Source organism: Larus michahellis, chromosome 3 (genome assembly GCF_964199755.1).
Source record: "Larus michahellis chromosome 3, bLarMic1.1, whole genome shotgun sequence".
NCBI lineage: Eukaryota > Metazoa > Chordata > Aves > Charadriiformes > Laridae > Larus > Larus michahellis.
This window is the reverse complement of record NC_133898.1, coordinates 64,837,403-64,852,191: the sequence shown is the minus strand read 5'-3', so window position 1 is coordinate 64,852,191 and position 14,789 is coordinate 64,837,403. Positions and strand designations below refer to the sequence as shown.

Genomic DNA, 14,789 nt, shown 5'->3' with positions numbered 1-14,789 from the left:
TAAAGCTGTTGAGGAACGGAATAACGTGATGGCTGCTTAACGAGAATAGGTCTCTTTTCAGATGCTTGCTTCTCCTGCACAAAAGTGCAGCAATTCTGTATTTCAGAAAGTAATACACCCTGTCCTTTGGTTCTATGCTTAAGAATCACTTTATAGAACAATAAATAAGACAGAAATTAATTACTCATAATGATAAACATATTTTTCCTGGAGCTTCCAAAGCAGCTTCCCAAACCTCTGCTGCCATGGTGATCAAATTATGGGTCTGAAAACAACTGAAATGAAACAAAACAGAACTAAAAGAACGCAGGTTGGTATAATAAAATACGTAATCCAGACAGTTCTACAGCCTGCTAAGTTTCATTTACCCACAGGACATGAACACCATAAAGAGCACAAAATGGTAATTCTTTGCCTGTCTTCCAATGAAGGCTGTTCCACATAATCACAAAATAGAGAACACGTGGCCCTGTGAAGTAAGCATTTCCTTGTCTCTGCAGATTCCTAACAAAGCAGAGAACTACAGTGGCATTAGGACAGCTCTGAGAAACTGAGTAAGAAACATTTTCAGGTATGCTTTCAAACAGCCAACACCACCACCTAGAATAAAACCTCTCATGTGGATTCACACTGACAGAAGCTAGCGGTGCCAGGTTTAATATTGAACTGCAAGATGCAATTCTCTAGTTGTTCCATCCAGTAGCTGTAATTAAATGAAAAATTTTTATTGGTGATCATTGAGCTCTGTATCACAACTTGCTGCCTTTGGAAGGACATGCATTTGGACTCAGGTCTGGTCACAATGTGCACAATACCTGAGTAATATCTTCTAAAGGAAACTCTCTTCGAGTTAGGCTTGGTGAACCAATAGAAGGTTTCCTTATTGGTAACCTTGGTGATCTTGATATCTCCTGTGCAGCTCGTGACATCTTTGGAGATTTGCGAGCTTCTATATTGATTCTGCACATAAAGCAATAATTAGAATCATCAATGGGCATGCAAAAATGCACAAAATTAAGTCTTTGAATGTAAAGATGTAATGAAGACAACTAGTATGGTGTTGTCTAAGTGACTAATGAAGACTGTAGAGTCTACAGGATGAAGAGTTACAGCTCAGATTTCAAGATAGGTAAGGCCTGACACTCTAGCAGTAACTGAGACTGCATGTCTTCCAATTCATTTAACAAAGCTTACAGCAGTTCTACCAGATACAATATATCTTCCACTAGTCCATAGAGAGGTGTACTGCTGAGCTATTTCAGCTATGCAGACATTGAGCAAAGCCTCAAGAAATGGAAATATGACACCTGGGCTGGCAGATCGCCATGCTAGTACAGCAAACCAAGGTGACACAAACTTCGCCAGTCCTCTTGCTCTAAGCCAAAAGTTACTCCTGAGTCCCATTATACAAAGGGGGTCATGGTCAAGCACCTGAAAAAACTCACTGGTGGAAAAAATAATGAGCAAAAGCTACAGTTCAAAAGTAAGCTAAGGCAGAAAGGTAGGTTGTGGGTTTTTTCCTGAGCCATTTTGGTTTTATGCTCAGGAACTGATGGTTCTTTTGTCAAGTGCTAGTAAACTAAAACTTAGGTATTTCACACATTATATTCCCATATAAAGGGGTGCATTTCCTTTGCCTCATACTAGGACAAGCTTATAATAGAAAGTCTTTGGAAAAGTGTCAGCTGCAGCTAGAAGGCATCAGGGCCTCAATCCCATAACATCAAGCCAGCAGACAGATGCCCAGTGAGGCTCTGTGCAGGTGGAGGGTTCTGTCTATGCACATAATGAATATAATAAAGACCTTACAGGAAAGCAATGAGACAAATTAATAGCTTAGAAGCCTATTTTGCATAACATTACAGAACCTTGGCAACCCAGTGTTTAAAACAATCTGCTTGTTTAGGTTCCGAGGAGAGGAGAGGAGAGGAGAGGAGAGGAGAGGAGAGGAGAGGAGAGGAGAGGAGAGGAGAGGAGAGGAGAGACCTGGGGGAACAGAGGAAGAAATAGCCAAGAAATTATTACCTAGGGAGCTTGGGTGATTTGCTAGCTCGACTGATTTTGGGAGATTTCTTTGCTGCCCAGTCATCACTCAGTTCAATATCGCTGGAGTCCGAGCAGTTGCAGCTGTCAATCACAGTGGAAATCAAGCTGTTTCCATAGATTTCATCTATCAAGACAGGCCCCAGAAAATGTAAGTGCTGCTTCAGAAAACTGCTATCAGTTACAACTATCAGTCAGCAGAAACATAAATCCAATCCACAGGCAGCAGTGGAGATAAAACTATGCAGAGATAATCAACCGTTCTTCACTCTGCCTGGTATAAATTCCAAATTTCCAATGCTTCAAACTCAAGTGAACATGATTCAGAGAGGTGAACAGCATTCAGTCGACTTCAAAAGTGAGACTAAAGAATATTTTGTGCTAATTAGCAATCTATTCCCCAGTGTTCAAAATACAAGAAGTTCCCTTTTGTAAAACAGAAGACAGCATGGTATAATTTCAGAGGTTTGAGCCTAGGTCATGCTGAAGATTTTTTTTGCATCAGAAAAAAAAAAAATCAGATGCCACCTTCCATGTTGCATATATAGATTTTCTTTAACTCTTGAGGATTTAATGTCTAAAATCTTTCTAAATAACTTTTTATACGGAGCAACAATTCAGTTCTACCTGCTTTTCCATCTGTTTTAGGATCCATGATGACAAACTCTGGCCGCAACTTGCTGATACGACGTCCTTTCAGGATAGGCACTAATCCGCCAAGGTATTCCAGGTACAGAGTATAACACGGACCACCGACCTCTGGGTCATCTTCTGTCCGCTTCATCGTGCAGTGAAGGCGTTCATTACCAGCTGTTGGGTAGCTGACAAAATCTCTCATATTGTTTGGGTCTGGGATAGGAGGCTTAATTAAATGAAGGAAGGAAAGAGAAAGTTTCCTATAGGTTATTAGGTTTTTTTCTGTGGTGACTTAATCCTAAGGCAACTAACTAAATTTAAACACAACTCTAACTTGGCAGGTCAAAATTAGTACAGGCTACCATGTGAGTTATGCAGGACCCCCACGCAAGACAGAGTGGCTGTGTATTGTTTATTTAGGTCAAAAGCAGTTGTACACAGAAAACTAAAATCAGTTACATCAAAGAGGAAGGTTGGACCTGTGGTTAGAACACTGAATTAGACAACAAACCTGTATTCAAGTCATGGCTCTAACACAAAGTTCTCTTTTAACTTGGGTAATGTGGTCAAGTCTAAGTCTCAGAGTATCTTGCCTCTTGCTGGCCCTCAAAGTGAACTTGGCCACCCAGGTTTCCGCTCCTGGTTGGTGTTGGTACATGCTATGCCACTATGCTACAATGCCGTCAGCTCTGAGAGAAGCTTGTACCTCTTATATCACTTCCAAGCACATGACCCATCTTTGCTGAGGGCCTATTTTGCATGCAATGTGGAGAAATATGAGCACAAAGCTCAGGGTGGGTTACTCTGCCCTGTTTCTAGAACACTGTCTTAATCCATGAAGAGCTCAGTCCTAAAGCAGTGGACTGCATTTGCCTAGGACAATGTAGCCTGTATGACAAAAATACTACTTATGTGTATAAGTCAACACAATTTCTTTCAACATGAAAATACAAGAAAAAAAAATGGGAAAAAAGGAACCTCCTTAACCTGACAAGATGGATATGGGCTGGAGAGATCTATAATGCAGTCCTCAAGCTGGAGGGGGAAGAAGGTGACTTGCCAGGCACTGGAGGCATGGCTGACTGTGTAGGTGGGAGTATGTGGCTGGGGAAGCGCCAGGATAAAATATAAAGCAGTGCTGAGGAGGCTCCAGAAACACCCATGAAACTTTAGGGCCACATGGCTTCTGGGAACTCTGCTTCAGGCTCTCAGCTACGCAGCCCCATGACTGCTCCCCACACTGGCATCCCCTCTAGGAGGTGACAGAAGGGTTGCTGGCAATGGACGTGCCCCTGTGCTGCCTCTGCCCCTCTGATCCCTGTCATGGCTCCCAGCCCTGCTACAGCCAACTGCTGCCTTCATCCCATCCCATCCCATCCCGTCCCATCCCATCCCATCCCATCCCTTGCCTTCCCTAACAGCCAAGCAAGCATCACTGATGCTCTAGAGAGCTGCAGGGGTAGCTCTGGGACAACATGGAATCACAGAATCATAGAATTGCTGAGGTTGGAAGGGACCTTTAAGATCATCAAGTCCAACCATTAACCTACCCTGACAAAAACCACTTCTAAACCATGTCCCTAAGTGCCCCATCTACCCTTTTTTTAAAAAGGATGGAAAGCTTCCTGGGGAGAAGTAGGCATGCTAGAAAGAACTGAGACACACTGGTCTGTTAAATATACCACATCTTTGGAGACAGAGGAGTTATGGTTACAGAAAGGCATATATTCTTTTCTGGCAAATGGGATGTTCCACAGTAGCACAAATTGCCCCGATTAGCAGTACCCAAATGGAACTGCTCTGAATCATTATTTTATAGGCATAATTTGTTCTCATTTAATCTGGGCCAGCTCCACTGATTTCAAATTAGTTATTCTAGCTCTGCATTGTTTTAACAAGGACCTAAAACTGGCCCAAGAGGATGCTGTAACACATACACAAAAACTGCGTAACACAAAAATATATGTTTGAATATAGGGCATTCATCAGCTAATGCTCCAGTTTACAGGCTGTGATAAAGAGTTTGGAAATCCTGACATGTGCCTGAGGGCAAAACCACGAAACAAAGGGGTCGAGCAGATGGCTCTGCCTGTGGTACAGGAAAAGGCATAATATCTGATTCATTTTCCCATAGCACTGTTGGAGGAGTAAGGTTAGCAGAACTCACTGTCAGTAGAAATGCTTGGGCAGCCACAGATCTTAAGCATAACTTTCCTGGCAATATAAGGACTCATGTAACAAGCAGGGAGGCAACAGTTTTACCACTGTGAATCTCTCCTGTAACTGTGACACAGCATAATCATCAGCGTGAGCTTCTTCAGAAGTCTTTGTGAGTCACCAGCATATTTTACCCTTGGAAAGGCCATCCCCATGGAATAACGCAGATTAGCATGTGTGAGCCCTCCTTTCAGATTTTAATAGGCACCAAATGGATCAGTGGGCTCTTGAAGAGGACAGGAATGACCCTTAATCAAGCTTTTAAAATGATAATTATGATAATTATAATATCGTATAATTTATCCATTGTCGCTTAGGAGCAGCATGGAGGTGGGGGGAAATCAAGTAACCCTTTCCTCTTCACACACGCGTTTCTTTTCTTTTACCTTGATTGTTGGTATAAAGGCAGTGGTGAGGTACGAGCAGAGCCGAGGGGGCAGGGTCAGTTTGCTGATATCCTTGTCATCCCGCAGACAGCTAGCGATGGTCTGCTGGCACAGCAGCTGCAGACTGGAGACCCTGTGCTCGACTCTGACAACATACAATGCAGGTCCGGAAGCCATCAGCAGGCGCGAATCCCTGTGACCCCAACAGATGGAGATGATGGGACGCTGCGTGGGGAGGAAAAGGATACAACTTTAAAAGGGCGCACACTTTCTCCAAGATAGTTGCACAGCAAGCGACCGCATGAATTCAGCACCGATCATGTTACCCTAAGTCCTCCAGAAACTTAAACGCTATGGCCCACAAGAAGGGAGAAGAATGTGAACATCTGAAATTATCGATAACAGTGGTTGATGGGTATACAGTGCTTTTTACACACAAGGCTCAAAGCTCTTTACACAAGGGATTGTCTACCAAATTCATTACCTAGATAAGTGACTTTAAAGTCACGCAGCATTACCTCACATCTTTTGATGCCCTATCCAGGTGATTTCTTCATTCACCTAATCAATCCTCATCCACTGGTAACAGCTTGCATTGTACAACGGAAAAGTTAAATTATATGCCCAGAGACAGTAAACTAGTGGATAAAACCCAATTGGCTTTCTTGTCTTGCACTGAGTCTTCTGCTGCACAGTGTCTCTTTTGAACTACTCCCAAAGAAAGTGAGCTGTGAAAGAGCACCAGGAACAAAACAGAGAATGGCCTTTTGTCTTCTGCTTGTCTACACACAGGAAATGTCTAAATTCATGACAGTAGAACCAGAAAGAGTCAGGGGCGACTGGCAGTAAGTGTCAGAACGAGGAGAATAACAATAAACAAACACTGCTTTGGACTTTATTCCCTGCTGCATGAACATTAAGAGTTTATGTGAGAATACTGATTTGTGCTTGCAAGGAACTCTCTTCCTAAACCCCATCTTTTTCATGTAAAGCACCAGTCTGTTGTGACCTCTTGTAGCCCTATCACTATTACTTTTGCTCTTCATGAGTGTTACCTGCATCCACCTGTCATCTCTTGCTTTCTGTGTTTCAAAGCATCTGTATTTGCGCATGTACACGTATTGTATGGAATTTCAATTCCACAGCTGCTACCTCTACACAAATAAACTACACAAAACTCTCACATCGTGAAGAATACTGTGCAGCAGGCTGTAATCAGTGAACTACAAAAGGTTTACTTCTTCCTGTGAAGGCATCCCTTCTTTTCACAATCTGTGACACTCAAAAGTTTAAGCAAACATGTTTTTCTTAGAAATTATGAACTGTATTTACCGACAGGTCAGGATCTCTTTGGAATATATTTGCTCTTCACAAGATGCAGCAAACTAGAATTAACTATACAGAAGACAAAAGTCAAGGCACCATGAGTAGTAACTTTTATCTACTCCTCTCTAGTAACATGGTACCCAGATACCTGGGTTAGATCAGCCCAGAAGCTACTAATCTAGTCTGCGGAAAAAATCTTTCCCTTCACTTACAAATTCAAGATGCTTAAAGGTGAGAAACCAGGACAAGATGTTTTTATGAGAATGATATAAAGCAGAAAGCAGCTGCACAGCACTGTATCAATGTCTATCGTCAAGATAAAGGGTTGGATGAAATTACTTTTTCAGTGAAAAGATCTTCCCTGCTATGTCGTCTTATCCTAGATTTAAATTTCAAGGAAAATATTGGTTTTAAAGTGGGAGGAATGAAGAAGCTTCATTTTCATTACATCTAGGCAACACCACACACACACTTCCATGGAGGCACAAGCCTCCAGGCTGACTGATATGCAAATGGAAAGCAGCAACATGTGAACCTTGTGATTTTCACAGTAATTGCTAAAGGCATTTTATAGTCGAGAACTTAAAAAGAATTGAAAAATCCTTTGTGTACCATCAATAACTATTACGTGGCTTGTCATAATCTGTAGGACAGAGCCTTAAATTTGATGAGCGATCACATAAAGTATCCCTTACTGATTGGTATTTTCATGATTTGAGAGTGTGGCTCAGCCCTCATACTGCCTGGCAGTAATGAGACAGTTCAAGCTGCTTGCAAAATAAATGCCATTGAAAAGGCACTGACACAAGTTAGTACCTGCCATATCTACTATATGACAGCCTGAGAAAGGCACCAGTACAAGTGACCCTGATTACCCCAAGGGCTGAATTCCAGCATGGGCAGAACTATCTACCTGATCGTTACCATGGGATGCAAACTGCATCCTTCTGTTCACCTTGCATCAACTAAAGCTTACCTATAAATCCAGTGAAGGAACAAACAAGTATGTGACTCAGCACACAAATGTTTATTTATTGGATAGAGTTTAATGCCAGAAGAGAAGTCTAATATCCCAGCTATCATAATCCAATACAGCACATCCAGATAGCCCTACCATGAAGTCTAGTATTGCAGCTATTATAACCCAATATATCACACCCAGATAGGCGCCTCTTCTTCCACATACAGTCAAATGAAATCACTTCTCTCCTCAGGTTACCACTGCCTACAAAGATGCAGACAGCACCAGTGGAAGAACCTTTGCGATCTCAAAAACATTCCCAGGGTTTGAAATGTTGGGTGGGATCTCTGGCAACACAGCATTGTGGAGCTGGGGAAGAGCAGAAAGTCAGAAGTCAAAAGACATTGCCTCACTGCATGATTTCACCACAGTTTCCCAACCAGCAACCATAGTTCAGCTACCTTCTAAACTTCTCAATGTCTGATTCCCCTATACTCTGTTTATGTGTTTTTATGTAAACAGTAAGTGAGTGGGTGCATGTTTAAACACATGCATGCACACACACAATACCTACAAGTGTTGTACTGTTTGTAAATCATGACAATTCTACTCCTACATTTGTATATTTAGTCTCCCCACACACCTCATGTGTCTTAATCTTAGTATTTTCAATCTCATCAAAGAGCACTTCTTCCATACTGGTTTGTCTTTGCTTACTGATTCACACACGCCTTGCCTTCCTTTTCTACGGAATGGTCAGTCCCCCAGCACTCCTCAAGCCTAATATCCAGCAACACTTCATTCATGCTGAAGGGCTAAGATTTAAGGTGAAGTTTAGGGAAAATTAGCCTGTCGTTACAGGCTTGGAGAAATAAAAGATCACCCAAATGCCAGGTCTGACCTGACCTTTAAATGTACTGCTCCAATAATATTTTTCAATAACTACACTTCCCACTCTTTCCCTTGAAGGACAAGGGATATGAATCAATTACTGCAGCAAGTCAGTTACAAGCTGGCTACAGCTTTCTTACCAAACTCTGCTAAGAAAAAAACAATTGAACTCTAACATCCAACCCAAAATATTGCTCCCCATAAAAACATCCACTTATTTGCATTGTTTTAGCAAAAAAAGAAGGAAAGAAGTTGTTGATACCCATATTGCACCCGTTAGAAAATGAACAAGCAGATTCTAGCACAGAAGAATTCTATTCTCCATGTTTGCACACTAGTTTTTTTCTGCTAGCAGCAAGGAAATGCAGCTACAAATAAAAAGTCTAATGATAATTTCTAATCTCACTTTGCATATATAAATATCACCAGGTTTTGAAAATTCTCAGCACAAACTGTAAATATCTGAATGAATTCCAGGGTTTAAATACAAACGTGTAGGGAAAAAAACTTGAACTTGTACACACAGATAGGATTTAGCTCTATGACAATTATATATTAGAAATAATTGGCCAAAGGACAAAAACTGAGATGTTTTATCATGAGAAATACTGACTGAAAAAACATCTCAAAAAGGATCTCTTTTTCTATTTTTTTCTGAGTGGGCTTGAAAGTCAGCTACATCTACTCAAATTTGTACCCCCAGCTGGGATGTCAACTTCCCTTAGAAAAGCACGCGGGAATGGATATGCCGGCTCAAGCTCTGTGGTTGCTTCTTTTGTCTCTTACAGGAGAGAACATAATTTATATACCTTTCATCACTTGTATGCAGTTCAGTCAATGAAAACACTGTTCAAGCTGATTCTTGCCGCCTGCCTTGAGCTCAGAAATCCTGAGCCATGGGGCTTGCTTGCTGCTTGCTCTAATCTCTTGTCTGCTGGCACTGGGAGTCCCACTGGTAATGAAATAAAAATAGTATTCCAGGGCAGAACGCCCAGTAACAAGCAGGGTTTTTCTCAGGAGGAGGAACCCAACTGCAAAATAGTATCTAGTGAACGGTATGTGTAAGTAAAACTCTGACGTACATTGCCTGCTTTCTCTCACTTTAGACTCCTCGTGTGGAGACAGGCACTTTTCCCTCTGCTTTTTTCAGAGAGAAGCTGGAAGGTGCAATAGCTGCAGTGCCCACTCGGCTCTTGTGAATTGTGTGTGCACATCTCTGTACTGCCACACCATTCGTGGGTGCATATATGGAAAATATCAAGGTCCTTATTGATATTCCAAAGAATGTTTCACCAGGTAGTTCTAAACTGTTGCTCTTGTTTCTCTTTCTGTAAGAAAATAAACTCCTCTTGAAGCTTTGTTGTCACACAACAATAACTAAATAGGATAAATTTCAGGTGATATAGATGAAAGGCCATGTTAATTCAGAAGCAACAAACCTGAACACTCTATGTGAAATAAATGACAAAGTAAGCCAGGTCAGCTTAGCTGGGTAACGTAAAAGGCAGCTGCTTCTCTCCTTTTCAGGCCTTAGTAAAATAGCTTTCACACAACTACCAGGTTTCTGCAGGATCATGTCTATCCATTCAGATGCCAGGACATTGCCAGCAGAGAAGCAGCCCGTGAAATGCTGTGCAAGCTGTTGCTGACAGCAGCATGTTTAGAGCAAGCGGGTCTTCTCAAAGACTCCTGGAAACCTCTCCCATAAAGATTTAGCCTTTGGTACACCACTTTGACTTAGCATGTTAAAATATTACACTGATAAAAATGCAATTACAGTTTTTCTGCATCTAATCTTGTTGCCTATGCAACTGATTCTGGAATATGCGGGGCTCAGTTCACTCTTATCCTCCTTCTTCATTGCACTTAAGGTTTAAATCTGTTCTTACAAGAGTCACACAGTGGTATAAAATCATAAACTAATGTAAATTGACTGTAGAATTATAGGTGTATAGATGAGATCAGCATCGGTGTTTCTAAATCCATGTTCTTGTTCCCCCGGTCCTCTCTGGGACATATAAAAAAGAAAATTATAAAAAGCGAATAAGGAACTAAAATATAAGCCACAACTTTGAACTGTTGGACAGAAAAAATTCACAGGTTTGTTTAAGCTGGCAGTAGGTCATTTTGAAGTGATCCTGTAGAAGACTCCTCTGTTTAAAGTTCAACTGGGAAGATACGAAGCAGATGTATCCACTCAGACGCAAGAGCAGGCAGGTACGGTAGGTTGGTATAATAAAGACCTGTCTGCACATCAGACAAGAAATTCTGAAGCGACAGAACTGGGTTGCAGCATTTCCTGTGAACCGCTTCAGTAAGACTGTAAAACAGTCTTGAATGAGTTGATTATTCTCATCCTTGCTTGATGTTGTGAGGATTTAGCAAATAATGGAAGAAATCAACATTCTTCCAATTAAAAAAAAATATGACCAGCAGGGCAGCCTGCTATTGTAATCACATTTTGAAATGTTGAAAAAGCAGGACCATGGAAAAACTGCCAGCTAAAAGAACTGGGCATATTTTTGGTACATCAGGTTGGTGATTGTGTACACGAGGGCGAGTATACTAAAAGCTAAGTTTTACAGAAATCGATAGTATATTTTTGAATAGTTATCATCTGATCAACAGCCTTTAAGATACGCTCTTTGTATAAAATAAATAACCAGCATCGACTCTTCGGAGTCACAGTATGGACCCTGTTTTCACAGAACTGCTTCCAATAAGATAAAAGTCTGGTGTGACTTTCTGAAGTCCCTTCAGAAATGCTTTCATCATTCTTTCAAGGTTCAGACCAGTTTGATCCTGTGTAGCTGAAGTTCAATATTTGCCCAACCCTTACCAACACTTTTTCAGCTCTTCCCACTGTATTCTGCAAATACATTCTTGCAGCATGTCAGGGTGGCAGGCCGAAGCCTCAGAGCGGGGAACAAGAGAGACTGTTACACTGTGCTAACTATACCACTCTGTTTATGAACACTATTTTTCATGCAAAGCCACTGCGTTCATTTGGATTCAGACAGAGGATGCCAAAAACCATACTAAAGCTGGAGGAGAAGGTGGCATATAAAACACCTTGAAGGGATCCATGACAACAGTCATCATCAAGATGAGTAACCTGCAGTACCCAAATCTATTCTACCTTGGGGTTTGCAGTGACTTTATGTTAGGTAACGTTCCAGCCAAGTTGCATATAAATCCTACATCAGTTTTAGACTGAGTTTTGTTATAAACAATAAAATTTCTTGTTTCCTAAATATCCTACCAAAGACGCTCCGCTCAGACAAACACTAGAAACGATGACGGTTCAGTATACCTTACTGATAAAACTTTCAGACATCTGCTTTATCAAAGAGTTGGAACAGAGGACCACATGGAAAATCAGTTTTGCACCTATTTTCTTTGTTCATTGTTGCTTTACTTTTTTGACTTTAATATTTGGAACAATGCTCATTGAGAATAAATGTGCTTTTCTAGTCACAGATTTGCTTGCTTCAGAAAAAACAGTTTTAGCAGAAGAGTTGGAGATGAGGAAATTCTTTTATTTTCTCCAATTCTTTTCTTCAGTAATCAGTGATGAATTTTATAAAATCCCATTAGAAGACTGACTGCATGGGGCAGAAAACTAATGAATTTACTCTGATGAATTTGTCATCAAATTACCGGGACCACTGACTCGCTCTGTCATCTTTGCATATATGTCTTTGGAGCAGAAGCACAGAATAACAAAAGTTACTAGCAATTTTTTTGCAACGGCAGTTTTTATCTGGTTTTGATAGTAAACCAAATACTTTGCAGTGTTCTAGCATACCTGTCACTTAGCTGGTAATACTGTTAGACCAGCATTCAAATACATAGAAGCATAAAGTCCACATGAGCAGATACAGGTGTCCTGAAAGACCCCTCGCTTCCTCCTGCAGCTGAGTAAATAGGAATTTAAATGCACAAAATAAAGAGAGTAAACACTAACTAAGAAGAGGAGAGGAGTGGCTTTAATTTTAGGCAGGTTTATGAACACAGTTTTTTTAATAAACATAAATACATCCGTTTGAATGACATTTTTAACCTGGTTTACTAAGGAAATGAGACTCCAAGACTGCGTTATTAATTGGTGGTTGCCACCCCCGCCCCCCTTCACTTCCAACCTGAAACTGTTGACTTTTCATCTGAAGTTGACAAAGGGGGAAGAAATCTCCATGATGTTAAAATGCTGCAATTTCAGTGAAAATTAGCAGCTGGGAAGAGCAGAGGGCCTCACGTTAGTATTTTCACTATGAGAAATACAGCAGTATGAGCTTGGAAATTACCTGTTCTGCATGACCTGTCAATTGTCCTATAAGTACTCATATAATGGCAGATTAATTAGCCCTCATGTCAACCACAATATGTGCTTTCTCCCAGTTGATTAAGTAGAGGAGAAAGAAGAGCTGGTAAGTTGACAGGATACAGGGAGAGCTAGAGGAAACGAAGGCATCGGAGGTGGCTGGGAACAAAGTTGGGGAGAGAGCGGCAGGAGATGAGCCGGCACACACACCCCCCTTAAGGCAACCTGACCCCATCAGTTCCACTGCTCAAACCACAGCTTGATTTCACAATTTTACACCGGAGTGTTACACTGGTTCAACAGCTAACACGGACACACGGTATTCTGGTACTGAAGTAACAGAACGAGGTTTGGTTTTTACCTGGTCTGGGAATGAGCAACACTGGTATAAATACGTTTTCTGCAGAATCGATCCAGAGAAGAAAGGGCTGTGCTACATTGCTGAAAGGGCTATGTTTAAGACCCGAAAGCTGTGTGTATGGGTAAGTCCTTTAGACACCTAAATCAGCATTAGACATCACTGTACATATTTAGGTTGGCTTTAGAGAACATTATTTTATACATTACAAAACTAAGGAATTCTATCTAAATTAGAGTGCTAACGTTAATAAGCACAGGTTAATGCTAAATACAAGCAAACACAAAAGCTTAGCAGCCGGTTTACTACGTCATCCTTTTGTATCCATCCCAGATCAGGGTACTGAAAAAGAAATGATAATAAATGGTATCATCATTAATCATAATTAAGTAAATATATATAGCATTTTCCTTCACTTTTAGGTTCCAAAGCTATTATAAATTAATTAAGTTTCACTAGTAACAGTCAGAAATCAGAATGGAGCCAGCCTTATTCTGCAGAAAATGAAATAAACTGTAGAGTGACATTCAGCTGGGTTCTAAAATATCAGTAAAGCCCTATGAAGCATTTCGTGCTCCTAAGCAGCACACAGACCATGTGCTGACATTTACTTGTCAACTAACACAACCGAGGTAACACTGAAAGTCTGTACAGAAGGTGGGAACAGAAACAAGACTTTCTGATTCATCCTTCTCCATCTGATGCCATAAAAAGCAGAATATTGCATCAGATCCACTGATTGTACATTAGAAAATTAGAGCGATAACAAGGAGAGAATAATTTTGTGGTTATGACCCTGGACTTGGAATATTTTTGTCCAGTTCTTGGCTCTGCTACAATGTCAAGCATGTTATCCAGTTCTCGCTCTTCAGTCACTTATCCGTGAAACAACCCAATTTCCTTTTTCTGTCTTGTCTGCTCATGGGCCAATGGTTTTGGGAAACAGACTGTTTCTCACTATATTTTTGCACAATGCAGCGGGCCTTAGAATCAGATGCACTCTTGGATGTCTATCTTAATGCAAACAATAATTATTTATTGTGCATTTTTATCTATATTGCATTTCAGAATGCGTTCAGGTTTTGTAAACTTTCTCACATTGCAGGTCTGTACCAAAGAGCTGATGTGGGAAAAGCATGTCGGCAAAGCATTGAGAACTGACTTCAAAATATCTCCTACCTGCACAGGTGTCTCCAGAGTGTAGATATGCTCCCCACGCACATTGTAGAACTTGACAAGCGCGCTTTTCAACAAGGAACCATTGCTGAGGTCAACTAGCTGGCTTTGCTTCTCCATGCCTGCTACTGCAAGTAGGTCTCCTTGTGTACACCACTGTACCACCACATCTGAAATTGCAAAGACAGTTTGCAATAATCATTTGATGAGAATCAGTAGGAACAGCATTTCCAGATGCTGCAAAGTGACTTGAACGGCTAAATCACGCTCTCAAACATTACTTAAGTACTTAGAAACCTAAATCCTTTCATCGAAGTAGTAGCAAATACGCTGCATATGCACTTCCAAGAATGACATTCTTTTTATTTTGTAAATTGCAAAAAAGGTGTAAAAACCATTCATTTCTCTTTCTCTATGGTGAGTCTAGAATGTAATCAGTGGTTGCTCCTAAGTACAAGAATGTATTAGAGATAC

At 40.9% G+C, this 14,789-nt stretch overlaps 1 protein-coding gene across 6 annotated transcripts in view; it reads right to left on the bottom strand.

Annotated features, from left to right (window-relative positions):
• The window catches only part of TULP4 (TUB like protein 4), a 174,469-nt gene that overhangs the window by 17,468 nt on the left and 142,212 nt on the right, over positions 1-14,789 (bottom strand). For all 6 annotated transcript variants that reach the window (XM_074580501.1, XM_074580499.1, XM_074580497.1 and 3 more), the window contains 5 exons: positions 14,319-14,485; positions 5,283-5,507; positions 2,671-2,905; positions 2,026-2,170; positions 816-960 (listed from right to left, as the gene is read on the bottom strand). In XM_074580501.1, coding sequence (XP_074436602.1) covers positions 816-960; positions 2,026-2,170; positions 2,671-2,905; positions 5,283-5,507; positions 14,319-14,485 — 917 coding nt within the window. The remainder of the gene's footprint in view (positions 1-815; positions 961-2,025; positions 2,171-2,670; positions 2,906-5,282; positions 5,508-14,318; positions 14,486-14,789) is intronic.